At 48.9% G+C, this 26,324-nt stretch overlaps 9 protein-coding genes across 9 annotated transcripts; 7 read left to right on the plus strand and 2 right to left on the minus strand.

Moving 5' to 3' along the window:
• Nucleotides 1-1,623: 1,623 nt before the first annotated feature.
• On the plus strand, nt 1,624-2,550 carry BC939DRAFT_436927 (uncharacterized protein). The gene is made up of 4 exons (XM_051553631.1): nt 1,624-1,729; nt 1,953-2,070; nt 2,216-2,257; nt 2,385-2,550. The coding sequence occupies exons 1-4, from the start codon at nt 1,692-1,694 to the stop codon at nt 2,427-2,429; spliced, it is 243 nt and encodes an 80-aa protein (XP_051416882.1). The 5' UTR covers nt 1,624-1,691; the 3' UTR covers nt 2,430-2,550.
• Nucleotides 2,551-2,635: 85 nt separating this feature from the next.
• BC939DRAFT_485851 (nucleophile aminohydrolase) lies at nt 2,636-4,031 on the minus strand. The gene is made up of 5 exons (XM_051559320.1): nt 3,850-4,031; nt 3,526-3,725; nt 3,158-3,429; nt 2,872-2,982; nt 2,636-2,770 (listed from the first exon to the last, which is right to left on the minus strand). The coding sequence occupies exons 1-5, from the start codon at nt 3,883-3,885 to the stop codon at nt 2,754-2,756; spliced, it is 636 nt and encodes a 211-aa protein (XP_051416883.1). The 5' UTR covers nt 3,886-4,031; the 3' UTR covers nt 2,636-2,753.
• Nucleotides 4,032-4,341: 310 nt separating this feature from the next.
• BC939DRAFT_498851 (SKIP/SNW domain-containing protein) lies at nt 4,342-6,303 on the plus strand (the record flags this gene model as incomplete). Its single annotated transcript, XM_051559873.1, has 4 exons — nt 4,342-4,536; nt 4,633-4,873; nt 4,974-5,733; nt 5,835-6,303. The coding sequence occupies 4 exons, from the start codon at nt 4,342-4,344 to the stop codon at nt 6,301-6,303; spliced, it is 1,665 nt and encodes a 554-aa protein (XP_051416884.1).
• Nucleotides 6,304-6,566: 263 nt separating this feature from the next.
• On the minus strand, nt 6,567-7,976 carry BC939DRAFT_418958 (mitochondrial carrier domain-containing protein; the record flags this gene model as incomplete). Its single annotated transcript, XM_051553046.1, has 3 exons — nt 6,567-7,005; nt 7,134-7,540; nt 7,833-7,976. 3 exons carry the CDS (start codon nt 7,974-7,976, stop codon nt 6,567-6,569), a joined length of 990 nt encoding a protein of 329 aa, XP_051416885.1.
• Nucleotides 7,977-8,625: 649 nt separating this feature from the next.
• Nucleotides 8,626-10,533, plus strand: BC939DRAFT_185232 (beta-lactamase/transpeptidase-like protein). Its single transcript, XM_051550481.1, has 2 exons — nt 8,626-9,889; nt 10,079-10,533. Exons 1-2 carry the CDS (start codon nt 8,759-8,761, stop codon nt 10,487-10,489), a joined length of 1,542 nt encoding a protein of 513 aa, XP_051416886.1. The 5' UTR covers nt 8,626-8,758; the 3' UTR covers nt 10,490-10,533.
• Nucleotides 10,534-14,249: 3,716 nt separating this feature from the next.
• BC939DRAFT_436937 (C2 domain-containing protein) lies at nt 14,250-15,157 on the plus strand. The gene is made up of 2 exons (XM_051553632.1): nt 14,250-14,374; nt 14,491-15,157. Exons 1-2 carry the CDS (start codon nt 14,318-14,320, stop codon nt 15,043-15,045), a joined length of 612 nt encoding a protein of 203 aa, XP_051416887.1. The 5' UTR covers nt 14,250-14,317; the 3' UTR covers nt 15,046-15,157.
• Nucleotides 15,158-16,723: 1,566 nt separating this feature from the next.
• Nucleotides 16,724-17,743, plus strand: BC939DRAFT_391925 (uncharacterized protein; the record flags this gene model as incomplete). The annotated part of the gene is made up of 2 exons (XM_051551995.1): nt 16,724-17,361; nt 17,452-17,743. Coding segments are annotated over 2 exons (930 nt in total), but the record flags the coding sequence as incomplete, so codon positions are not given.
• A 364-nt stretch (nt 17,744-18,107) lies between these two features.
• BC939DRAFT_436942 (uncharacterized protein) lies at nt 18,108-19,580 on the plus strand. Its single transcript, XM_051553633.1, has 3 exons — nt 18,108-18,189; nt 18,783-18,973; nt 19,131-19,580. The coding sequence occupies exons 1-3, from the start codon at nt 18,172-18,174 to the stop codon at nt 19,291-19,293; spliced, it is 372 nt and encodes a 123-aa protein (XP_051416889.1). The 5' UTR covers nt 18,108-18,171; the 3' UTR covers nt 19,294-19,580.
• A 4,104-nt stretch (nt 19,581-23,684) lies between these two features.
• On the plus strand, nt 23,685-26,317 carry BC939DRAFT_436946 (uncharacterized protein). Its single transcript, XM_051553634.1, has one exon. It carries the CDS (start codon nt 23,712-23,714, stop codon nt 26,157-26,159), a length of 2,448 nt encoding a protein of 815 aa, XP_051416890.1. The 5' UTR covers nt 23,685-23,711; the 3' UTR covers nt 26,160-26,317.
• Nucleotides 26,318-26,324: the final 7 nt, after the last annotated feature.

The raw sequence follows: 26,324 nt of genomic DNA on the forward strand, positions 1-26,324 counted from the left end.
AGGCTCATCAGCCGCTTTTGGGCGGAGCGGCATCGATGCAGCTTTGTCAGTTATGTCCGCAAACGCGTCCGCAAACGCGTCCGTATTAATCGCACTGTCCCAACGGCCGACGTTTGAGTAGACACCTTGGATCCCGGGATCAAAAAAATATTTCCCATGCGATGAACTTTTATACAATCTCAGAATCCTAAAGTGAGGACATTCGATCAAGATGTGGGCATATAGTTTTGCTCAGAACTCTTACGATGACCTCCTACAAACCTGCACAACGGCCCTGGGACCGGAGCAAGATCGAGTTGTTGGCTACCTCTTAGGTTTTCCAGAAACAGCTTTCGTACGCTGCCATTGGATCCCATTAATCGTAAGAGCTCGTTCCATTCCTCGGTCTTGAACTGGAGATGTTCAAATGTTCGAGGCAGTACTTCGTTAGGACGATGGAAGTCCACAGGACCTTCTCGCCACTAACCCTCGGTACTGCCCAAATTTCGTCGATCTCAACCTTCTCGATGATACCGCTTTGCGGCTGTATTTAAAATACAGCCATAAACAACGGGACACTCCTAATTTTTTGTCCGAAGGAGCATTCAATCTATCATGACGATCATGAGGTTCTGTAGTGTAACAACAGAGAATAAGTTCAGTAGCCCTTGCGTCGATAGATCTTACCCGGAATCTAACGGACTTCAAGTTCGGATGTTCATCTAGGGCTTATTGAGACGCAGTCATTGCCTTGATGCCGAGGCGAGTCGCTTTCGAACTCGAGATAAAGGCTGTCGCTAAAGAGCAACCTGCAAGCGTATCGCTGTAGACACCTGGATACGCTTCATAAGACCCTATGCAGGATGAACTGGGAATACGATTGGGGTAATAATTCCTTTCGCTGTTTCAGTCAGATGTGAGATAGAGGAACCCTAGGTTGGCGGATTTGCGCAGTTTCTTCTCGGAGCCTTGTAGGGTGCTACGGATGGTAGGACGTCAGACTCGCGGAGCGTTCTTAAAAGGATCTCTTTGGTTTAATCAGATAGCGGGGTTGAAGAGGCATGAGTAGATACTGCTGACAAGAATTAGAATTTCGAAAATATAGGCGTCTTAAACTGTGTGTTGTCCCGGAACGTCATGACACCTTGATGTGCCTGGAACGGAGTCCTTGTTCTTGCTCAGATAGTCTAATAGCAGACCCCCTGAGAGGAGGAGTGAGCAGCGGAGAGTGAGCCATTGGTGCTATGGCATACGGATAAGTGCAGCTGGGGCTGTCGGTGAAGCTGGGAAAGACAGTGTTGAGAAAAGAAGGGAAGAAACGAAGCGCGGTATCAGATACAGTTGACACCCTTGTTGCCAACATTGCAGCATTTTTTCTCCTTCTTCACACGCGATTCTTATGACAGCTATTAATGCTGATACTAATTTGACACATATTGTCGCGCTGTACATGGAGCAGACTGCATTCAAAGGGATCGTCCTTGATGAGGGAACGGAAGATATGGTGTCTTCCAGACCCTTTTTTTGTGCGAGTTAGCGAGTTTAGGTTTCCTAAGAAAAAACGCGTTCAAATCCTTAAGCCACATGTCAAAACAGACCCCTTGCGGCCCGGAATTTGGTGATGCTGCCTACACGCAAGTAGGACCGCCTTGTTCATCGTTTCTCTCCACTCTCCCATCAACCCACACTCACTCACATACTTTACATTTATAATGGCCGGTGGACGCTACCCCTATCCCAAGCACGTCTGGTACGTCCCCTCCGCCCCTCTGCCCAATAACAACAACTACCGACTTATATCCCTCTAAGCACATCGGATGACGATCGAACCAGAATGCTGAAGGGACAATGCTCGGAACATGCAACAACGACCTCCACTTCATACAAACTACTTTACAAACAAACACGCCCGCCTACTCTGCTTGCCTCGGTGTGTCGACTAAACCAATTTTACCGTTCTATCTCTATGATAGGTCTCCTTCTGGTGGTTGGTGGACCCAGCCCACTAACTGGAAGTCCAACACTGCCGTCGCCGTCGGTATCACTGCTACCATCGTTGCTGCCGTCTGGAAGTACTCTGCCGAGAACGAGGTACCGGATTCGTTCAATTGAACACGTAGAACTATCATGGATCTCAATCAGGGCACCCTAGGATAATCTCATTTCGTAGGCAGGGAATGCCGCGCAAAAGGAAACTAACAACAACGGATGCTGTCTTGTTTAATGAACACATTAGGAGCGTCACAGCCGCCCCAAGGGTTGGATCCCATCCCAGCTTGTGAGTCGCTCTTCCATTCCTCTGTCTGCTGCTCTGCTATGGTGCTATCAAATGCAAACAACGTTTCAGTTGCGGTCGGATCAGTATATATCCTAACAATTCCGTTTTATTTCTTCCTACTTGCTAGTGGGCAAAGGAGTTCCGGGATGGCGAGGTTTATGGAAAGAAATAAATGAATGGCCAGGATACAACAAACAGTATCGGACGAAAGGACACAAACAGAGTCGCGAGCAGTGATCGCTGTATAGAAACAAGAAATAAAGCCCTTTAACCAACACGGGAAATACCAAAACATTCAAGTGCATAAACATCGCTTTTCGCATGGATGACTACAATGAAGCTTGTGGGAGAGAGGAGGTCATTGGGTAGATGAAATGAGATGTTTATGTCAAGTTTACAAGTGTGTTTATTTTTTGGTTATAAAATCCAGTCGACAATGATCGATTCGCACTCTCTTTTCGCTTGTAATTTCTTAGAGGTTGCGTTAATCTACCATTTAACCCTCCCAATGGACTAGAAAATTCATAAAAAAAATTGGTGCCAAGAGGTTAGAGCGTTGAAACATAGGCGGCAAAGAAATACGAAGAATTGACACATCAATCGCACGTGCTTACCAGGGAGCTTGTCGCCAGGAACAAACAATCTCTGAACACCCTTCTCTGTAATAATTGCCATACGGATGACACCTCCCGACGAGCCATCGCGAGCCATAGCGAGTGCCAATGCTAAAAAAAAACCGCCATTAACACATCAAACATCGGTCAAGAAACAAAATAGCAAATTGATTAACTTCTGAGGATATCGTCCACAGTGGCCTGCCACCTTCCATACAGTCCCAAAATGCATGGGCCGCAATTAAAACAATGCATTTTTCAATTAAAGGCGCGAAAAAAGACTTACAGTTCTTGACAAACTCGATGCATTCTTCTTGGCTCATGCCATCACGATAGGTGGCATCACAGTAACCGTAAATGTATGTCGATCCACTTCCTCCGATGGCAAAAGGCTGACGGTGAAGCGATCCTCCCAAGGGGATATTCCAGACACTGCCGCCGTTCACCTTGTCCCAGCCACCGACGATGATACCGGCACTCAGGCCATCCTTGTTCTGATAGCACAACTCCTGGAACAACGATGCTGCCAATGGGACCGTTGGCTTTCCATTCTGAACACTATAGGGTGCGTAATTGGAATAGAAGAAAAAGTATCCTTGTCAGATGGGGCACCCTGTCAAGCAAAACATGGAAGGGATCATGGATGATACGTACGAGTACATCTGGAGGTAGTAATGAACGATATCGGCGACGGCCTGGGTATCGGCTGCACTTCCAGATCGGCAGCAGTAGATGGTATCGTGGACCTCAGTCAGCTTGTCCGTGACACGGTTGGCGATGTAAGATCCTGTGGTTGTGCGAGAATCGGCTCCGATAATGACGCCTCCCTTGAATTCGACCGCCATAATAGACGTCTAGGGTTGCATTGATAGACAGCGCATGTTAGTGAATAGAGTTGAAGAGAAGGGCGCGCGCCTTTCCTTTTTGTCGCAGGCTGGATAGTGACAAGCAAGGTGGGAGGGAGGAGGAGGCACTTACACCGAGATTGACCTCGCCTGGCTTGAGTCCCGACATTTATGTAGTTGCGAAAAAGTAAGACGACCGGTGGTTGGATTGTTTTTGCAGCCGATGCTCTTGTTGAGGGAGATGGGGTTGCAGGAGAGAATTCGAGGCGAGTGGTAATGGTGGAAGTGCTTTCTCGGACTCAGTGACTTACGTGCGACAGAGACGCGTGTGTGTCCCCTTTGCGGGGACTGTGAGGAGTCGTGTGTTTATGGGATACAGCCATATTTCGTACTGTGACATCATCATCACCACTATTAATCTGCTGCGCTCTCTTTCTCTCCTACTTAGTCTCCGTTATTGTTCTTCTCTCTTCATCCCGCATCAGTATCAGCATCATGTCATCTCTCTCTGGGTAACTGTCCTCTCTGGCTGCGGATCCATTGCTTTTTGTCAAAGAATTCCTTTTTGCAGTGTCTTACCAATACCTGTCTCTCTTGGCTGATGCCTAGACTACTGCCTACGCCAATGCATCAACATCCAGGACAGGATTACGACCAGCAACAGTATAGCACCGCCGTCACAGCCCCGGTACCAAGAATGCCTCCATACGGCAAGCGTGCAGGATGGAAGCCCAAGAAGCCAGAGGACTTTGGCGATGGGGGTGCATTCCCAGAGATCCACACCGCTCAGTACCCCCTTGACATGGGACGCAAGAAGAAAGTAAGCGTAGTCTGAGAGCAGTAATTGCTTCTTTGCTTGCTAAAAAAGAAACGAAGGGTCGCTGACAGAATGCAATTTACTCTCGTCGATTGATAGGCGGCTACAAAAGCAGGCTCGACGATTGCACTTCAGGTGGACGCACAAGGAAACGTCGCATACGATGCCATCGCCAAGCGGGGACACTCTTCAAAGCAGATCGTGCAGTCGCAGTTCAAGGACCTTGTTCCTCTCAACGAACGTGCGGATGTTGGAGAGATCTCTTTGAGCCGACCCAGCGAGGAGGAAGTGCAGGAGACAGCGGATCGTACTAGGACAGCACTGGAGAAGATTTCAAAGTGTAGGTCTACAGCTGCATGCCAGGAAAAAGAAGCTGCTCAGACAGATAGGCTTTTTTCCTTACTCTAACACTGCTTCCGTTCTTTTTGTTCACAAAACAGCCAAGATTACTGCTGCGCTACCCAAGAATGTCGTTTCCAACAATAAACCAGGAGCACCGACCTATATTCGTTACACGCCTGCCAACCAAGCTGCAGGTGCCGAGGGCGCGAAGCAGAGAGTGATCAAGATGGTGGAGATGCCCGTTGACCCAATGGAACCACCCAAACATCAGCACAAGAAGGTTCCTCGCGGACCCCCATCACCTCCACCACCAGTTTTGCACTCGCCACCTCGCAAAGTCACCGCTCAGGAACAGGCCAACTGGGTCATTCCACCCTGTATTTCGAACTGGAAGAACGCCAAGGGATACACCATTCCCCTGGATAAACGTCTCGCGGCTGACGGACGTGGACTGCAGGAGGTGCAGATTAACGACAAATTTGCAAACCTGGCTGAGGCTCTGGCGTTGGCCTCAAGACACGCTCAGGATGAGGTTCGCCAGAGAGCATTGATGCAACAGAAAGTTGCTCAGAAAGAGAAGGAAGCCAAGGAACAGAGCCTGCGTGCGTTGGCCCAGAGGGCTCGTGATGAGAGAGCCGGTATTGTGCCCTCGGCCTCTACGAGTATGGACGTGGATGCTTCACCTCGTCCTGGTGGTGGCTCTGCATCAGAGTCCGAGTCGGACGATGAGGATGACGAGGCGAAGCAGAGGGCGGCTCGCGAACGTGACGCTCTCCGCAGAGAAAGACAGCAGGAACACGAGAAGGATCTGCGCATGTCCCGCATGGGTGCAGAGCAGAAGGCAAAGGTCATGGCCAGGTAACACTCCGGCTTCATTATGGATTGCCCATCAAATACTGCTGCATATATCGTGTCGGAGTCCACTTGCTAATGTTTTTATTCTTTTCCTTTTCAAATAGGGCGGAAGGAAGAGATATTTCAGAAAGAGTCGCTTTGGGATTGGCCAAGCCTACACAAAGCAAGGACAGTATGTACGATTCTCGCCTGTTCAACCAATCTGGAGGACTGAGCTCTGGATTCAAGGACGACGAGTCATACAGTGTCTATGACAAGCCCATGTTTATGCACACTGGATCGAGCGTCTACAGACCCAAGCGATCAGGAGACGATGGCGGTAACGATGAAGTTGGAACCGAGGACGATATCACCCGCGCGCTGGCATCGGACCGCTTCGGAGGTGCAGGCATTAGTGCAAAGGGATTCAAGGGCACCGAGGGTGGTCGCAGCATGCAGAGGGAAGGTCCTGTGGCGTTCGAGAAGGAAGACGATATTTTTGGATTGGACAAGTTCAACAAGGTTGATGTGTCAAAGAAGAGGATGGGATTGGATCTCTCGACAACTCAGGAGGGCAAGAGGAGGAAAGACTAAGTTCTTCTTGTTGATGTACTTTGTCTCCAGTGCCTGCGGGCGATTATCAAGCCGGTTCTTCTAATTCTATCTCCTTAGTGTAAAATAAACAAAAAATAGCATTTCCCCCAACGTCGTCTCTCTTCACATGGTACTGCTATTCGCGCTCAAAATGAAACATGAAGTCAATGCGGATGTTAATGTGCTTTACTTTTTTTTGCGTAATCGACGAAAAGAATGGAGATAATGTGGAAGGAGGGGATCTGGTGGTACCCTGATTGCGTCTAAGCAGCCTTGGGCTTGGACTTGGCGGTGTTGCCAACATGGGTCAAGCCGACCTCCTCAAACTTTTGGTGGAACAATGGAATGAGCTGCTGGGCGATGGTGAACGAGAAGACGAGTTTTGGACCGACTACAAGGATCTTTGGCAACAGACCCTTGAAGAAGGCCCCGAAGCCTTCATGACGGACCATGTTTCGGATAATACTGACACCGCCCTCTGGGTTGTCAAAGTTGCGGTTCTGGATACGGGTCTTGACGACGTCCAGGGGTGCGGCGACGGTGATGGAGGCAACAGAGCCTCCGATGGAGGCGCAAAAGTTTTGGAAGAACGTGGCCTTGTTGTAGTCCTCCAGTCTGAAGATCCATTCCTTGACGAATGCGCTGCCTCCAAAGAGGGCGAATGATCCTGGAGCGTTGCGGGCAGCTGTCCACAGTGCACCTCTATTGAATGATAGCAAAGCGGCGGCAAGGAAAGCGGTGTTATTTGACTAGAAGAGTGGAAGCGCGCACAAATAAAAAATGGTGATAATACCAGCTAACACTCATGGTTCATGGGTCGCGGTTCGTACCGATACAGTCCCTGGAACCCTTCATCCCTAACGAGCCTAACGACGCCGCGTCCCTTAAACGACTCTGGGTTCGTCTGCCTCTTGATCTTCAATACATCCAACGGCAGCAACGCAATCTCTCCGATCCCGACGAACGACCCCGCAGTCGCATGCATCATCGTCTTTCCAGTCTTCTCCCCAAACGTCCTATCGAAGGAGGTCTTGTAATGACGATTCAAGAACTCGTTGACAAAGGGTTGTCCGCCGAATTTGTAGACCCGCTGCAGGATCTTGTACCCGGCTGCGAAACCGAGTCCCGGGAAGAGGGAACGGTATTTCTTGAGAAAGGGGGCCTCGGCGGCATCTTTGAAGATCACCTTGTTGGTTGCGGCCAGGCCCACGCTCAGAGGTTGTCCGGGCACGAAGAGCTAATAGGGTATTGAGGGATTGAGTATTAGGAAAAAGGCGTTCAAATTTGGGGGGTGGACAGTAACCCGAGTTGAGTGCAAGTCCAACTTTATTGGCAGGAAAAGGGTGGGAGGGGGACTCGCACGATTTCAACATCCGCCCGCGTAGTAGCTTTCGCTCTCCTGCTGCTGTGCTCCATTGAAGGTTTCCTGCTCTCACTTTCCCATGGCCTCGACAGAAAGGAAAGAGAAAGAGAAAGAGAAAGAGCGAGCGGAGGGGTACAGACTATAACCGATTCTACGAAGCCTTTACCCGTGTATGGTTGCTCATAAGTCGCTTGGCGATCGTGTCGATGGGGTGGAAGATCACGAGCTCGAGGAATCCCGAGGTGGCGGATCCGCAGAGGCGAGCTACCCCAGACTCGGAATGCTTGCTCTTGGATGAAGGAGGCGACATTGAGATGAGGATGAATGAGTGTTGTTGGTGTGAAGTGAGAAAAACGGAAGGGAGGGAAGGGGAGGAAGAGATAGTCAATCGCCCCGCAATAGGAAAAATGAAGATGGATCAGTGCGCACTATCTCGCTTGGTGCAGTGGAACAACAATAACAACAGCAACGGCAACAGCGGCAATCAGACCATTTCGTTGTCGCTGCCATCTTCATCAAAAGTACGAATACATCGAAGGATGCATCCATCAATGGTTCAGAAGCGTTGATACTAGCTATAAGCAATGTGACACGACGCGTCTTCCTCGTTATGGATTATGATACTCAGGATGTCTATGCATTCGTAGCCTTTATTACCGAGGTGATACGATGACAGGAAAAAAAAAATACGCGCGCCGCTACTTGCAAACCATCGTTGCAGCAAGAGAACGCGTTGGATCGGTGGATGAGATGGGCATACGCACGAGAAGGCTCACTTCGCACGAAATAATGCACGTCTTCAAAAGAAGAATACGGCAGCGACATTCATTTCCTTAGGGTTGAATTGAATGCTCCCGCCCAAATAATACTGGACGAGTGCTCATTCGGAGGCTGGGCTGGACGGAGTGCTCACCAACCATTCGGGCGAGTCGGATTCGCTCCCTCTCGGTGGCCGCTCTCACGGGTGGGAAGCAACCACAATCGAACACATCGACCGCCTCTTCAACTTGACATAAAGTTCTTTCTTTACTCCCTCCACTGCTTCATCGCTCCTCACTCCTCACTCGCCGATCCATCGCCAGCTCATACACAATGGCTGATAAAGAGGTCACTCCTCCTGCCGCTGCCACTGCTGCTGCCGTTCCTGCCAGCAGGGCATCTTTCTTCCCAAGACTCACACTCGTCCAATGGTTCGTCCGGTTGATACCCGCCATGATCTTCGGCATCTACGCCTACTCGAAGAGGGGCCCCTTCCTGCCTCCGACTTGTGCCAGCCTCGGTGTCAACTGTCCCCAAGCCCCACTTCACCTCGAAGGCATTCTTGAGCGGCCCGATCACTACGGACAGGTTATCAACTACTACGCCAGTCTCTTTGCCAAGAATGAGGACCTCGGAGGGTCGTTTGCGGTCCTTGTCGATGGTCACCAGGTCATTGATGTCTATGCAGGAGCCAAAGACCTCGCCCGCACGGTTGTGTACGATAACAGGACGCTGCAACAGGTCTATTCATCCGGAAAGGTTGTCGAGGGCATTGTGATCGCCAGACTAGTGGAGCAGGGCAGACTCGACTATGAGAAGCGCATCGCGGACTACTGGCCAGAATTTGCTCAGAACGGCAAGGAAGACGTTCGGTTGGTGGATCTGATGACTCACGAATCAGGCGTGCCTTTCCTGGACAATGAGGACAAGGCCGAGATGTACTTGTGGCCCCATCTTGCGGATGAGGAAAAGTTCTCGGACCGCCTCGCACGCCAGCCGCATCTGTTCAATGGCGAGAAGACCAGGGCATACCATGCCATCACCCGCGGATGGTACCTGAATGAGATTGTCCGTCGCGTCGATTCCAAGGGTAGGACGATCGGTCAGATCGCAGAGCAGGACTTGATGGTTGACTATCCCGATATTGAGTTATACTACTCCAAGCTCCCCAAGGACTCTGACTGGGAAGAGCGCCTCTCCGTGATGCATGACTATCCGCTCTTGAGGACTGTCGGTCGTTTGCTGGTGCCCAGGTTCATCCAGACCAACAAGTATTTTGGTCACCCCAATATCCTTCCTCTCGGCAACATGTTCAAGAGCCTGGTCCTTGGCCAGTTCTCTGGTCAGGGTCTACCATCATTGACTATGTTGCCCAAGTTTGCGCCCTGGGCCCATGACTTCCGTACCAAGGAGGTCCATGCCATCGAGAGTACCAGCTTCTCGCTGAAGACCAATGCTCACTCTGTAAGTGTTTTTGTTGTTCGCGTCTTTTCTTTTCAATTGCTTTCTCACGCTCTCTCCTTCTGCTCTTTGTCCTTTAAATATGAATTGCACATTCATGCTGACATGCAATCCTGCCTGTTCTGTCCTATCCTGTCCTTTTTTTTTTTTTTTTTTTGCCCGTTGTTTCTGCTCGTTTTTTCCTTCCTGTAGCTTGCAAAATTGATGTCAATGATGGCGAACAAGGGTTCCTCGATCCGTCCGGGCCAAGAACCCGACCTCATGAGCACTGAGACCTACGCAAAGGCCACGGCCTTTCACGCTCAAAAGCCAGACGAGGTCGTAGGTGAGACTCTGCCGCTGTCGGTTGGGGGTTGGGTCAAGACGCGCAATTTCTACGGTGATGGTCCATTGAAGGATATCGAAGTCCAGGGCTGGTCCGGTGCGGGCGGGTCCTTGTGTGTTTGGATCGAGGAGCTCAACATTGGGTTTGCTTACGTGACCAACGCCTTTGGACCGCCCGAGACTACCCTGGGCGATTATCGTTCAAGGATTCTGTTGGACCGTGTTGCGTATGCTAGAAAGGATGAACTGGGATTGCTCCAGAAGGCAACCAAAAAGTAGCGCTGTATTGTGAGAAGACCTTGGAAAAATAAAATGATCTATCTAATAATAATATTTACTAAGGTTGAATCGGGAGACGGACCATGGTCAGCCATGGTCGTTATCGTCATACGTACAATACGTAGCCTGAGGAGAAACAAAATCGTCCATTCTTTCCTGTCGGCCGTCATACCAGGTAGAAACACTTATGGAGTGCGGAATATAATTCACTAAAACGAGACGGTACTCATTAAAATTTCTTGGATTTCAAAGACGTTGGGTCGTTTTGGTGTGTTTGAAGGAACATTCGAGAATGCTAGAAACCATTGACCACGTAGATTTTTTTTTTTTCGCCTTGCTCAGGGCGACGCCAATGGTCGTAGTCTATATGCGATCGTGTAATTGAGCTGTCTCTTTGCATTACTGGCATGTGGTGATGGAAATCAGAACCAATAGAGTAACAAATATTTCCGTGGCGACAGAATCAGAACCACATGTACACAAGCAACGAAACCAATACGAAAGGCATTTTTTGAACAGCGCATGCCTTTTCTCTCGTCTTCTTTGTTCCTGTGGAAGCTGAAGACGCGATTGAAGGCGCTTTTTGCTATTTGTTTATCGGGGTATATACGCGTGTAGCCTAATGTATGCACGATTGGGTTGGCGCGTTTTTTTCCCCTCCCTCACCTCCGTTTTACGCGGTGCACGCACAGTACATAGGCGATTCCCCGGTCCCCTGAATTTTGCAGACGATTGGCTCATCAGCCTTGATTTGTACATAGACAGAAATACGACATCAGCCGAACATGCACAAACGCGCGTTGTTTACTAACGGTCTACATGCAACAAGGACATTGACGAGAAAGAAGGATTAGTGATGGTCTTTTGAGGCTGCATTGTGCATATGAAGATAATCGTTGATATGATATTCTTTACTCCCGTTTTTTGTGCATGCCGAAAAGATACCTCGCGTAACATTTCATTTGTATAGTTTTTGGTGCGGTTTCCCTCTCGCTCAATGAACTATTCCATGGACGGCGTCTCCCTCAAATATCAGTGTCAATGACTGCGCCTGCTGCGATATTGTGAGTTCCTGGTATCATTATCTCGATGACGATCGCAGGTACTCGACCGTGTTTTATCCCGTGGCAGCTGCCGCTGTAGTTGCTATGCTGGTCTGAAATACGGAAGGGGAAGGGGGGCAGTGGTGGTGGTGGTGAGAGGGGGTATGTTCAATTTCCTTGGTTTAGGCGGTTGTTCATATTGCTTAGCCTGTCTGGGCCGTCCTTTAACGCATATCATGTTAGTCATCTTAGCGCCGGCCAGCTTGTATAGTTGTAGCGCGAGTATCCTTACTTTCATTCCCGCTCTTTGAAGGGGTTGTCCATAAGGGTGTACTTGAAGCGCTTTCATTTTTGATGGAGGTGTTTTTTTTTTTTTTTTTTTTTTTTTTTTTTGGTTGCGGTCCGATGAAAAAGCACCTTTTTTGAATTTTGTCTGAGGGTGGCGTAGCGCATCCTTCAAAGTCCTGCCGAGTTCCGTTACTAATAGCGAAAAAGGAGGATGAACAGCTCAGGACTGACGAGAATGGGACGTCCGATTCTGTTCTGGTTGGATAGGGCGCATCTGCCGGGCGTGACTACCATTCGGCCATATGCAGAAAGGGTATTCAGGCGATTTCTAAGAATCTTCAAGAAATGAAATGAAAAAGATAAGAGAAGGATGGAGATGGGCTTTCTGTGAGAAGAGAGGGCTTTCTGTGAGAAGAGAGGACTGGCTGGAGGGCAACGGATACAAAGAGATGTGAAGCGAAGCAGAGGACGTTGATTCGATGCTGCAGTTGCACAGCTTTATTAATGTCCCCGCGAACATAGGGGCCACGACCTTCTTACCTTCTTAATTTGGAAGCGGCTGTTCTGTACGTACGACCTCAGTGTGAAGAGGGAAGGGTGAGGAAGCGGTAGAGGAAGAGGAACCATCGACGAATGGTCCTCGTCTAGTATCAAAAACGAGATACTAGAGAGTGGTTAAGCTAATGAACTTTAGTGTGCACACGCCTGTGCACTGATCACCTTGTAAGGACGCCGTGTTTGTGTATTTGGACGGACCCTACTGTAACTAGAACTAGAGAGGCTGTCTATTTTGAGCGATCTATCCCTTTGTTAGTCTCTCTCGGTTCAGCAGATAATCCGACGGAGACAGAAGACGGCCAAAGGCTATCAATCCTCATATTTCCCCGGATCTTTCAAGGCCTACCGGAATAAAAGGTTTCGCGTTCTTGGCGGTGCATGCATGAGTTGATGCCCATACAATCCGCACTATTTGACAATTCTCCATCGCTCCCTACCTTGCAATGCACCTTTATTTCATCAATCCTTCTCCTACGCATCCCTAGCTTCACCTACAGAACCATACTTCAATGCAGAATATAGCTTCTACCCCTGACCTCGGGTGGCGTACGAAAGCCCTGAATATCCTGCAGGCCCAAGCTTGGCAGGCCCAGCACGCCCAGCTCGCGTTTTTTTCTAAGCTACTCCCGGCCCTAGTGCCGCTAGTACCACCATCATCGCCAGTCAGAAAGCACTGAAGTCATCTTCAAGCTCTCGACATCCATGAACGATGCCACGGGGGTCCCCAAAGTGAAGAAGAGATTATGGTAGGATGAAGGAAATATACTGTTTCAGTGCTCCTGAGATATAGCATCCCTTGAAAATGCTTAGGTGTGTACGCACCAAAAACTCTTTTATTCTACGCCATGACTTGCGTCTGTGTGGCAGACAGAGAGAAAGAGGATTCATGCAAGGAGGAAGGACCCGGAATATACAGAATATGGACTCCACAGGCCTTTGCTCTGTAGTCCAGCCCTCGGTTGTGGAAATGCGTGCCTTGGTACATTAGACCAATGCGCGGCTGTTTCTTCTGCCATTGGTTGAGAGCCCTGGATTGCAGGCCTTTGTTCTTGTGGAGTGCAGCAGACACAACAGAAAAAAGACGCGGGCCGATGGATGAACTAGGCTACTCTGTATTGTAAATGCATCATCACGTACGACAATATCATCATCCACCAATCTCGGCCTCAGACTGTGACACGGGCCCTCCCTCCCTCAGAGTTTGTGTACGGATTCTTCCTCATTTTTCTTGTTGGCGTGCTTCTTTAGCCAGCATGGCTCCATATCAATTGAGCCATGATCTCATTGGTCTACGGTATCCTACCATACGCTATCGTACGCTACCATACAATACCCTATCATATTGCACCATATTAGATAAGCACAATACTCCGAGGAATCATGGTCAATCCAGTGGGGCTTAATCTTCATCCTCTTGCTCTTTACCACTCATCTGTCAACTGTCCCTCCAATTGCCTCTTTGGCAGTGGGCCCCGAACCTTCCTTTCTGCTTTGACTTGCTTTGGCGTCAGCAACAGTCGCAAACACGTATTTTCGGTCTGCTTTCCTGCGTGCCCTCGTTTTCCCACACATCCCCCTTCATTTACTATGGCTAAGCAGCATTAGAAAGGGAAATTCACGTTCATGTTCACGTTCACGTATATAGTCCAATCAATACTCTCCACAGCAAAGCAAAACACCATTGAACCATTCAACCATTGAACCAACTCACCAAAATAGAAATACCTACGAAACTATTGTAGTCCACTGTCCAGTGTTCAACAGCCTACCCACCACTAACATTCGCTGGCCCAGGGGGTCCGTCATCCTCTTTTTGTTTTTTGCATAAATACCCCCACCCTCGTCGCGTTTTTGTCTGTCTCCCTCTTCACCCTTCACTTCTATACCTTCAAGACACTCTACTCCCACTCACCCACCAAAACCAAACTCATAACCAACCATGACTCAGTCCCTTATCGTCAACGTCCATGCGGCCAACCACTTGGATGATGTTGAGGTACGCTCTCCTACCTGCCTGGCTTCCCCCAATTGACGTGTTCGTCGCCAAGTGTGCAACTCTACAAGTGCGCAAAGACCACCTACTAACCTATTCCCCTTCTACATCTTTAACAGCACTTCGGCAAGAACGACCCCTATGCCCAGATTTCCTTGGACTTCACCAACAGCCACTCCTTCCAGAAGACCTCGATCAAGAAGAACGCTGGCAAGGATGTCGAGTGGAATCAGACCCTTACACTCGATGGCTTCGAGCCCTCTGTCAACCACAACTTGTACGTTGAGGTCCTCGACGACGAGCACACCGCTGATTCCCCCATTGGTTTCGCCGCCATCCCCTTGCGCCAGGTCATCGATGCTCCCAACCACTCCTTGAGGGCCAAGTACGACATCTTCACCCCCAATGGCAAGCAGAAGGGAACCATCTCCCTGACCATCTCCGCTGTCCAGCCCGGCCAGCAGGCCCCCGCCTCCCACGGTGGTCCCGAGCACAAGGGTGAATCTCAGATCGTCTCTGACCACCAGAAACGCTTCAAGGATCTCGCCAACAAGGAGAAAGCCGCCGATGGTGCTTCCCTCGCTGCCGGAGCTGCCCTCGCTGTTGGTGCCAAGTTCCTCTTGGACCAGCACAAGGGAGACAAGAAGGCCCAGGAAGCTGCGCGTGAGCTCTAAGCTTCTGCGGATCCTTAGCATGTAAATAATTCTGGTTCCAGTTTAGTTTTACCAGATATAAAAGAATACTTTTGTATGTAAATAAAAAAAAAACAGCGAATTTCTATCATCCTTTCCTTTATCCATCCATGGTGTCTCTCCCTCGGAAGGGGGTATTACTGTTTGTGCTTGTATTCTCGGCTTCCTCTGCAACAAAAAAAGTAAGTGCTGAAGATTTCTTTGGTCTACCGGGTATTTTGATGGTCTCTGCAAACGCGAAATTTCTTGCAGGATCTTCTCATGGGATGGATCGACCGTGACGTCTGACGCGTATAAACCTTGTTCCACGACGCGCTCTTTCAAATCCAATCCTCCATGGCGGAAGGTGAAGGTCACAGCTAATTGTGGGAATGCACATTCATGTTCATGATTACTGGCAAGTGCCTTAGTTGTTTCCATGTTTCCATGGGGTTCTTTTTTTTTTACACGCTAATCCGGATCTAGAACGTATTTGGGCCAAGTCTTTCTTGGTCAATTCATGCATTATTATCGAGACGCGCGAACCTGTGTTGCTTACTTGCTTGCCTGTCATGACTTGCGTCCCTTGGCTTGTTCCAGTTCAGCCGCCAGTCAACAATGGTAAGATCAAAAACAGCGACAAGGGCGTCTCTTCTTCTCTTCTTCTCACCTCTATGCGATTGCCCGTTTGTCTTTGTAAAGATTGACAGCACATCCTCTCCTTTTTTCTTTTGCCCCAAAAGACCAAAAACCTAACCAGGGATATCAGTAACAGCATATTCGGTTGCCTCGGTCTTCTTCAATTGTTGGCTCACAGACTCAGCTGACATTTGTATCCTGTAAATAATGCAGCTAATTCAACAGAAAACCTCTGAAGAATCGCGTCTTTTTTTCTTTTTCCTTCCCAGGCTAAAGAAATGGAGTGAGTAAGGTAAGCAGGGCTATACATACGACATGAACTGGTGGGGTTCTGGAGTCCAATTGGGCTGATCTGACCAAGACCAATTTCGCAAGCGCTATATTTATCCTGTGGAAGTGGGGGAACCGTCAAGACGAACCTTAAAAAAGGCACCCTGATTTAGTTTACGTGTCCAAGCTTGCTCTTCGAAGAGGAGCTGGCTGAGCGTATGCGTGTACGTGTCTGTTATGCGGGAACAGGTCACTTTCGCTCTCTAGAAAAATCAATGGCTCAATGGTCCTGTGAGGTAACTTGTGGAGCTGCGTTTGGACCGATCCGCCCTCCATCTCCGGTACCCGGTGATGTCTACTGATAGGTCAAATTCATGGGCAATACCCAGTACATGCTCTCGTTACAGTGCTATAATATTGTTCCTTTGGTTGCATTGGATGTTGCAATGCAGCTCAAGACGTTGGTTTTGTATAAATACCAGGCATGAGGTATCCTCCCCACCTTCTTTCATCATTATCATATTCCTCTCCATCCTTCTCTTTCTTCCCACCCACAACACCTTTACCACCAACCCCTAAACACACATTTTTTCAACAATGAGTCAAGGCCCCACCCTGGTTATCGTCGCCCACGGCGCCCAGAACTTGCAGGATGTCGAGGTACAGATCTGCAGTCTCCATGTGTCTGTCATCCTCCACTCCTGGCCCCTTGTTCCACATTGAATCCTAACCCAACCATGCTTCCGTCTTTTCTTTTTGGGGACAATAGACCCTCGGCAAGCAGGATCCCTATCTCCAGTTCTCGCTCGATTTCAACAACTCCAAGTCATTCCAAAAGACCTTTGTCCACAAGGACGCCGGCAAGACCCCTACATGGAACCAGACCTTTAGCATCCCTCTCGCTGGTGAGCCAGAGCTGTTCATCGAGATCATGGATGAGGAGACCACGGTCGATGCCGTCATTGCCTTTGCAGCCATCCCAATCAACCAGGTTGTCCATGCCCCTGGTGGCTCCATGAACGGCATCTTTGATGTCTACTCTCCCAACGGCAAGCCTCAGGGTGAGGTCAACCTGACCTTGACTGCCCACAACGTCCCTGGCCAGAACACTGGCGCCGCTGTCTCCGGACAACCCGTCAAGGGTACTTCTCACATCTCTGAGGCTCATCAGAAGCGCGTCAAGTCCCTGAAGAACAAGGAGACGGCTGCCGATGCCGGAAGTGCCGCTTTCGGAGGTCTCCTGGCAGTCGGTGCTGGTCTCTTGGCCAACAAGTTCATGAACGACAAAGAGAAGGAGGATAAGGCTCGCAAGGAGGCCGAATTGCTGTCTCAGGCTGATCGCGAGAAGTTCGAGAACGAGAAGAAGCGCCTGGAGGAGGAAAGGGCTAGCTTCCTGCAGCAGCAGCAACAGTACCAGCAGCAGCAACAACAGCCTCAGCAGCACCAGCCGCAGGCTGGTTACGAGCACGGTCACAGCGGATACCATGACGAGCATAAGAGGGACGAGCATAAGGAGCACAAGGAGCACAAGGAGAAGAAGGAGAAGAAGGACAAGAAGAAGAAGCATGGCGGCAGTAGCAGTGGCTCTTCCTCGGACTCTTCCTCGGACTCGGATTCGGGCTCGGATGATGATCACAAGAAGAAGAAGGGCAAGAAGTGGAGCTCATCGGGCCACTATTCTGCTGGCGACAAGGTCAAGTACGACGGACGCAAGTACGTCTGCCTGCAGGGACACAATGCTCAGTCGGACTGGGCTCCCTCGGTCGCCCACTCTCTCTGGCGCGGTGATTAAAGGGCTGGAAACCGAGCCTGCCCAGTTTTTCCATGTGGTTGTGTCTTGTTCATTCCCTTCTCTGCACCGCATCCCTGTATCATACGTCCTTTAGGCACATCTGTATCTTCTCACAAAAAAAAAAAGAATATGACCACCTGGAAACAAAGGATCCAGGTGTTTTTATTTTTGTCGAATAAAACCCATTGAGTACGAATCTCTTTACTGTACTTTGCTTCTTTGCGTAAGGGTATCCATGTTGGATACGCACGAGGATTAGAAAAAGCGACACCCGGGGTAGCCTTAAAAACGTCACCGTAGAATGGATTTCACGAAATTGAATGGGCTGAGAGCACATTTCATGGTGGCCCAGTTCAAGCATATTACTCTCTTTTCTTCCTCTCTTCTCCATCTTTCATCATCCTCTCTTCACCCACATCGACATCATAATGGAAAAGTTCAAGTCTGTAAGTCGCTAGGACCTATTTTTACATCTGGCTCTTTCGCTCGATGCACTTGTCTCTTATTTGCAGTAGAGGTTGTTGTTGTTGTTGTTGTTCTTGTCTTCTCTCAACCGTCGATATTCGACGCGGTTCAGGAGACGATATCCGTACATATGTATACATATCTTTATTTGACCCATGCTTCAGGAACGTCACTATTTTATCCTGCCCATGGAACGCAGCAGAACGACACAAGATTCGACAACAAAAAAAAAAAAAAAAAAAAAAAAAAACGAGATGGGAAAGTCGGGATGACCTTTTGACAAGCGTAGACTTGAGACGTTACTTCAGGAGCGAACTTGCCAACTGCACAAAGCAACACTTTCGGATTTTATTCATCGTGGCAGAAAGAAAAAGAAAAAAAGTCATCAGGAAACTACGCTGCGCTTTGTTTTCAGGGCAAACCAAGCCAAGAACACACCTGCTTCTTGTGTTGGGCGTCTTAGCAACTCTACACAACAACATTTTTTTTCGAATATCTTTTGTATCTATTGAGGTATCGAGAACGATGTTTTCATAGACGATTATTCTAACACTAGCTTTTATTTCTTCCTTAGAAAATTGCCACTCTCCGTAGCGAGGCCGATGCCTCCATCGAGCGTGCTGAGGCTGCTGAGCAGCAGCTGGCTGGCGCCAAGGATGAGGTCACTGCCAAGGAGCAGGATATTTTCTCGCTCAAGAACCGTATTACTCTGCTCGAGTCCCAGTTGGAGAAGACCGAGGCTACTGGCAGCGGTTCCAAGGCTGCGTACGTTGTGCTTTCCTTTTTCATCTTGTCGCTGAAACCCGAGGCTTGAAAGGCGCTGTGTTTAAAGGCATGGTTGTTGGCTCATGTCATTGATGGTGTCAAGCTGATTTCTAACTGTCATTTCCTCAACCTTTTCTTTTTGACGTGTGCCGCTTAGTCTTCGCGAACACGAGTTGAAGGCCGAGGAGCTCGAACGTAAGGTTAAGAATCTCGAGACTGAGAACGAGACCTTGGAGAGCCAGCTGGAGCAGATGACCGCTAAGCACTTGGAGGTCAAGAACGAGCTCGAGGAGACCTTGCGTGCCATGGATGACATGTAAAATGAGACCCTCAAGGACTATACATATATATAAAAAAAAAAAAATGAATCATTTTATTCCTTAGACGCGCAACAACTTGTCTTTTTATTGTTCCCCCTCCTCCTTCCTTCGTCCTCCCTCCACCGAATTCACCGACTGGACCATTTGAGGCCCCTTCGTTTTGTCACTTTCATGTTCGATATTAAAAAAAAAACGGAAAAAAAAGACCTGGGTGGTTTGACCATTCAGTTGAATTGTATGACAGAAATGTATGTCTTCTTTGTGGGAGTGGTTAGTGGCAGAAAGCATGGCAGGCAGAGGATGAGACGCACAGAAATCAAAGCCTTGGATTGATTGGAGGGACGCGTCCATCCTGAGCTGACCAATCACAAGGTCAGGCCACATTTCTTGGCGGTAACACATATGGTATAGACGGATCCCTCGACGCGTTGATTCTATGATTTTGTTTGCTTTCTGCTCAGTACCTCCAGAACAAGCATGGGAGAGTGCTGTGGACAAAGAGAGAGGAAGAGCGTGTGTGTGTGTGTGCGAGCCTTCGGAATCAGCGAGATTATGAATCACCGATGTGTTTCCTTGCGTTTGTCTTTCTTTTTTTTTTTTTTTTTTTTTTTTTTTTTTTTTTTTTTTTTCACCTAGACTGTTTAAGACTTGAAAAAGCGCATGTTCTTTGGGCCCTTGTCAGCACGCGCCTTCAAAAAAAAAAAAAAAAAAAAAAAAAAAACTTTTAATATATCGAATATCATGAGGTACCTCCCTCCAAAAGCGTGCACTTTTGCATCACTCCATACCATTTTCGAGGGAACAGGGCTGACTATCCTTTATTCCCTCTTCCCGCTTCCTTCCTAGACGTTTGTTCTAACAGGGTGTTGGGAATCAGAGCGTGTTATTTGAAAAGTCGCGTGAGGGGTCAGAATGACCACAGCAGGCGTTGCCCACAGTAACATTCTTTATTAAAGATTTTCGGGCGCAAGAAAAAAAGAAAAAAGAACCACTTCGATTCTGAGAAGGAAACCACGCTTCGATCTTCTTTGTGAATTGTAAAGGAGCCACTCTCACATCTTGATATCTTCATTTTTTTTTATATAACTACCACAGACATTTCTAGTGAACAGGCGGGATTTCGCCTATGGAATAATGCACTTTTGCTCAAGGAAAAGGATACTGCATTCAACCAACCATTTTGAACCAGCTGAAAATGTACTTTTGATAACGTCCATACAGAACCTTGCAGCCATAAATATATATATGACAAAAAGAGTGTTGGGTTAAGGATCTATGTGTTGGTAAACAAACTTGCAGGGGTAATGAGAAATGAAGAATCATTTTCTAGTCGAGCATTATTGCCATCTGTAGCCTGTAGCCTGCATTGCCATTACTCCATAAGTATCGCCCTGAGAATGCTGATAGGTCTAGGAATGTCGATGCTTAAAAGTCTGATATGTCTACATACCGACTTGGCCCAGAAATAGAATTGAGAAAGGTTAAGCGCTGAGTGCATGACTGATAGCCATAATGAAGGTAAGAGAATGTGTTCTTTTTTTTTTTTTTTTTTTTTTTTTTTGGGGAGAGATAATTACTACACAGAGGAAAAAAAAATAAAAATAAAATAAAAGCAGAGGTTTCTGCTTGCTTGCTCGGTGCTGGTTTCTAAGAAAGACGTCGAAAGTGGTGGTTGTGCGCCTTAAAAACCTCTGAGCTGTCGCTCCTTCACGGTTGCAGTTTCGCAAAAGAGATACGTTGTCACGCGCGTCTCAGGCACAGAGGAACCACAAATATGGTTTAGCGGTTCTCTGCGGGTCCACAGCAATATAAGCAGCTGTCATTTGAAGCTGCGGACATAAATATTCCTGGCCAGCCTCGTCGCTGTTGTAAAAGGCAATTGCTTTCCTCTTTATATCTTTAACGTTCTTCAACAGCTACAGGCCCTCTATACGTCTATCCCAATACAGCGCGCTCGCAGCATAAGAGACCCATTTATGGCAAGAAAGGCCCCTCGTCTTTCGAGCACAGCTTTCTTTACCCTGACTAGGACTAGAATGTACTATCAGGGCACAAATGATGGGGCAGAAAAGCAGGGCGTTTCAAAAATAATGGCTTGCAAAGTGCTGTTTAGGTGATGGATAAACGTAGGCCTACGTACCCATTGAACGACTCTAGAGGAGAGTATGTCCCACAGTATAACTAGGGCTTGCGGCGGCTGCTTGCCTTTACCCTCTTTCTTTCCTTCTCTCTCTGTGCTCTTCTCCTCTTCCTTTACCCCTACTACTTGCCTCAACCTCCTAAAGCACTTCACACGTCAGGAAAAGAAGCACACCATACACAGTTCCCTCTACTAACAAGGCAGCTCTCCAAGAGACCCCAGGTGCCAGTTCCTTCAGTGCAACGCGTTTTCCTATCTCTCGCTTGAACGGTAAGTACTCTCAAAGCGTTTCCTGAAGACTTCCCTTATGCTCTCCCTTTCTTCTCGACAAAACAAAAACCTTCTTTCACCAAGACAGTGAGCGCAAGCGCTTTTCTTGTCGCCCTTCCGGACAAGCTTTTCATGCAGGGCACGCGTTTTCGTCGCGTCCTTCATCTTCTTTACCCGCTCCACGCTCCTCTCCACACACACCTCACCTCATTACGCAAAATAACCGCCCCACATAAAACAAAGTAGTGCTCTAGCTCGTTCCTGAAGTTGATCCCCTCTACAACGAGCGTACCTGAACCTAACACTGCCCTGATATTCTTTTCTTCTCTTTCCTTCCTTTATTTCTAACCCAACCCGCTTTCTTTGCACCGTTTCACGGCTCCTCCACGCTGTATCATTTTGCCCCGTATCTCATTTTTTTTTTGTGTGGCATGCTGTCCAGCCCTGTTACTTGAGAAAAGGCCAGCGATGAACTTTGACAGCATTGAGCCGTGTCCCAACGGTACAACAATGAGTAATATCCCCGCCAAGGTCGAGACCAGGGCCCACCAGGTTCGAACAAGAACCGAAGTACTTGAGCGGAAGCTAGAGAGCGTCAGACATATCGCTAAGAAGTTCGATGGTCCCCGCCGAGTCTCCTGCCGGCCCCGGATCTTCCGGCGCTCTACCTTGGTCAGGCCTGGGATCGTGAATATGCCTATCGACGGATCCAGAAACGCTTCGCCGAACCAGAGCGATGATGAGGATTTAGATGCTGACGAATTCTCTGCAGCTCAGGCGAACACGGGTGTCGCGACCCCTACGGTTGCTGCGAAAGGGTCTTGGTACAAGAAGGCATGGTCAAAGATGGTGAGGAAGCCCACGAAGAAGGCTGGCCTTTCGGTGCTGATCGGTAAGTTCCTCAAAAAAAAAAAAAAAACTCCATCCTACAAAATGATACGACGACAGATCGTCAATGCCTCTTGGTGGAGTTTCTCTCTTTCTTCCTCTGATTTTAAATGAGGAACTCCGAAACCTTTCCCATAGCTCTGCTATAGGATTTCTTGAGCACTAATATGTTTTCATTGCCTTGGATGACGAAGACAATGCTTGCAGCCTTTTTTTCATATATTTTCGCTTGCGGTTACACCAGCTCCAATTTTTTTTTTTTTTTTGCTGATCCGTATTATATTATTCGTACCCAGTCTTTAGAAACACTTCTCTCCATCAATCACATTCCATTCCAGAGAGTTTCTAGTAGCAAACAATCGTCGGAGGAAATTATTTTTAAGTTCCTCACTGATTATCTTCCCCATCGCGCGCGAGGTGGAAGGGCCTTATCATCTATGCTCACCCAATGCCTTCGCCCAACACAATCACTCAATTTTATATATACATATCATTTCCCAATACTTTCTCACAGTACCTCCACCTCTTCCGGACATCAATCAGTCATCAACGCTGCTTATTCTATCCCCTAACCATGTATTCTGTATCTCTCCTCCATGTTCCTTTTTCGATTCCTGTGGTCGTTATAATAACGCAAAAGGCTTTGTGCCTGGGTTTGGTCCAGTCGCGTCATTTTGTATGACATATCACAAGGTGTACGTCCCTTTGAAGGACCTCGACATCGGTAAGCCGGCACAAAAGGAATTTCGACGCAAGATACGCAAGTACATGATACAGGACCTTGCAGTAAGTGAAATATGTATTGTTTTTCATCAGCACATTTTGGTATATTTTCGTCCTTTGCCTCTTCAAATGATCTTCGTTCACTCGCTCACTCACTATACTTTTTTTTTTTTTTTTTTTTTTTTTTTTTACTGAAAAGGCCGGTATCTTTTTCCCTGTCGGGGGTAGCATTTATACCCGGTTCTCCCAGCATAATCACAAGGCCGTTGATTATGCAGCCAAGCTGGTGCGCAAGCACCTTGATGAATACCATCGATCCTATGAGGACTATGTCCGTAAGCTGCATCAGGAGCAGCAGCTTATGAACATCCCACTGTCTGAGTTAACTCCTACTCAAATGTTGGAGTACACGATGAATCTCCATGCCATGGCAGGGTCACTATCCATGCCGGCCAGTGCACCAGTCGACGTCCCTCCGAGACTCATCACTCGCACCGCCGATGGCCGTAGGATCCAAGCACGACTTCGGGAGCCGCTTCCAAACAGTGATCTGGTCGAAAATGGCGACGATCCAGAGTACGTTGCGATGGAAGACGTCTCGCCAGCGGCTGCCGTCCAGCGTGATTATGTAAGACGTGAGGCTATCCGCAATAATCTGTTTGCTCAGCAGCAACGGTGTGAGGAGATTCAAGCCGCCAAAGACGCTATTACTGGAGTTGGAAAGAGTACATGTATGTTCGGCCCATTCAAGTGCGTTGCGGAGGGCTGCGGAAACAACTGCAATCCGCCGCGGTTGCCTCCCGGCCGTCTTCTTCAGACGTTTGCGGTGCCTGCGGAGGACTTGATTCAAGCTATCTCTGTCGATCGAGCGAGTGAGTCTGTCATTGAGGCGCAACAGCCTTCTGCCGCTAGCAGCATCAATGACGCGAGACCCATGTTCTCTTTCTCGGCGTCAAACATTCGGCAGCTTGCCGTCCAGTCGCTATCGAGAGCTACTGCGGCGCGATTGCGCGCTGCCACCTCGCCTCCTATGGGGCCTGTCGCCACAGCGATGCCTCTTGCGAACCCCGCTGCTGTGAGACCTTACCTTACGTGGACTACGGCCCCGCATAGCAATACTCAGACTCCCGAAAGCGAGACGCGTATTCCAGCTACACTGAGCGATCTAACTCAGCAGGAACCGGACTGGGCATCAACGACCCTTGTGGGAACCTACTCTGGGAGCCGTGTGCCTTACCCACGTCCGCCTGCGCCCACGAGCCACCTGGATTCCGCGTCTAAGACGGGCCGGAGTGTTTCACTTAGTTTTGGGAACCCAACTTCGCTTCGCCGAAGACATGCGCGACGACACAACATCCCACCTCACCTAAAACAGCGGTTGGCTTCTCGGAAGTCGCGTCTTTCGGTTATTCAAGAGATGGGTGAACCAGCCAGTACTCCACGACGGGCGTCGTTTACTCTGGAGGCGTATGAAACCGACGGGGAACGACAGGACTTAGGTAATGACAACGGCATAGAAGAGAGTTACGACTCTGACTCTGAATTCGAGGGTATAGACCTGCGAGGCACTTTGCGACGCGCCGAGTCTACTATCGGTAGTTGTTTCGACGGCGCTGACAGTGACAGAGGGAGTCTGCATGAGGAATCCTGCAATGGCGCCTTGACGCCTGCTGGGGGAGCACTTATGGTTGCGAATCCCACTCTTCCTGATTCAAACCAACCAACTGTCCCTAACACCTCGGATCTTGGGTTCTTTCGGAGCTGCGTCCCCTCATCTGGTTTGTCTATTACAGAAGAGTTTGGTATTCGCCTGCAGTCGCCTCAGGCTCGCACACCTGAATTCGTTCTGGTTCCAGAGGAGCGTTTTGCTAGTATCAATCCTTTGATCGAAGCCAGCACTAACAGGTTCGCTGAGCGCGGCGCCGTCGAGGAGAACGGAGTCTTGGTGTTCCCGGAGTCACTCACACTGCTACCGCACTCGCGTCCACAGGACGTTCAATCGATCCAACTTGAGAATGAGATGAGGCTTTTGAGGGAAGAGTTCGTGAGGATCCGCTGCGAGCCTCCTGGTGTCAACGCGACAGGATCGAACACGTTCCAGGCTCAGTCTCAGATTCGTGATACCATTGAGCATCAACGCGTTATCGAGCCGTTGAGCTTCTACGGTTCTCGGTACGGCAGTTCGCCTTCTCCTTCGGTTACTTCGCTCGTGGATCCGGTTATGCTGTCGGCCTCGATGACGGGTGCGTCGGCGCCTATTGCCCCGAGACAGCATACCCCGGGCTTTGTGTCCTACCGATCCTGTCACCTTCAGGCGCTGTATCAAAGCTACAGGCACGATGCCGGTGCTGAGGAGATATCACGAAGCACGGATGGGTTGCCAACCTATGGAGAGTTGACTTCGAACGCGTCGCCCGCTCAGATGCTGATCGCCAGTCCTAACGTGTTGGCCGGAGACGTGCCGAGGTCTATTCAAGCCCAGATGGAGGAGGAGGCAGCTCGCCAGCAATACTTTTACCGGGATTTTACGACTGCGTTGTACGCCATGCCACCATTTGATGACGAGGATGGGGAATTTCCAGAGTCTGACTACTGGATCGAAGGTGGATCCAGCGAGGATGAAGAAGACGAAGAAGAGGTTACAGGGGACGATGATGTCGAGGGTGCGTTCGCGTACGCGCGCTTATACCAATCAGGACCTGTACCCGACCCGCAATGCATTCGCGATTATCAGCGGCACCAGAGACGTATCCAGAGACGGTTGGGTTTGCCGGTCCGTCCTCCATCTTTGACTCCTGAGGAGATGCAGGATGTGACGGATTTTATCCGAGGGTATACTGAGTGAGGTAGTGGAGGCGATCAAGGTCAAAGGAGGGGACTCGGGTGGGAGGACAAGGAGGATAGGAGGCTGTACAGAAGGCGATGGGCATCACGATTTGGGCGGCAGTCAAATCCGGTATCAATTGGATCTTTGTTATGTGTTCTTTTTTCTTAATACTATCCTATACTA

The sequence above is a fragment of the Gamsiella multidivaricata genome (assembly GCF_025024155.1).
Source record: "Gamsiella multidivaricata strain RSA 2152 chromosome Unknown BC939scaffold_4, whole genome shotgun sequence".
In the NCBI taxonomy this organism is placed as follows: Eukaryota; Fungi; Mortierellomycota; class Mortierellomycetes; order Mortierellales; family Mortierellaceae; genus Gamsiella; species Gamsiella multidivaricata.

Bases quoted from the DNA above. Each gene is read 5' to 3' on its own strand.
- BC939DRAFT_436927 (XM_051553631.1), top strand. From the start codon at position 1,692: ATGGCCGGTGGACGCTACCCCTATCCCAAGCACGTCTG. The intron at 1,730-1,952 runs GTACGTCCCCTC...TCTCTATGATAG, and splicing joins CCCTATCCCAAGCACGTCTG to GTCTCCTTCTGGTGGTTGGT. The intron at 2,071-2,215 runs GTACCGGATTCG...TGAACACATTAG, and splicing joins AGTACTCTGCCGAGAACGAG to GAGCGTCACAGCCGCCCCAA.
- BC939DRAFT_485851 (XM_051559320.1), bottom strand. From the start codon at position 3,885: ATGTCGGGACTCAAGCCAGGCGAGGTCAATCTCGGT. The intron at 3,430-3,525 runs GTACGTATCATC...CGCACCCTATAG, and splicing joins TACTACCTCCAGATGTACTC to TGTTCAGAATGGAAAGCCAA. The intron at 2,983-3,157 runs GTAAGTCTTTTT...GTTTTTTTTTAG, and splicing joins CATCGAGTTTGTCAAGAACT to CATTGGCACTCGCTATGGCT.
- BC939DRAFT_185232 (XM_051550481.1), top strand. From the start codon at position 8,759: ATGGCTGATAAAGAGGTCACTCCTCCTGCCGCTGCCACTGCTGCTGCC. The intron at 9,890-10,078 runs GTAAGTGTTTTT...TCCTTCCTGTAG, and splicing joins TGAAGACCAATGCTCACTCT to CTTGCAAAATTGATGTCAAT.
- BC939DRAFT_436937 (XM_051553632.1), top strand. From the start codon at position 14,318: ATGACTCAGTCCCTTATCGTCAACGTCCATGCGGCCAACCACTTGGAT. The intron at 14,375-14,490 runs GTACGCTCTCCT...CATCTTTAACAG, and splicing joins ACCACTTGGATGATGTTGAG to CACTTCGGCAAGAACGACCC.
- BC939DRAFT_436942 (XM_051553633.1), top strand. The intron at 18,974-19,130 runs GTACGTTGTGCT...TGTGCCGCTTAG, and splicing joins GGCAGCGGTTCCAAGGCTGC to TCTTCGCGAACACGAGTTGA.
- BC939DRAFT_436946 (XM_051553634.1), top strand. From the start codon at position 23,712: ATGTTGGAGTACACGATGAATCTCCATGCCATGGCAGGGTCACTATCC.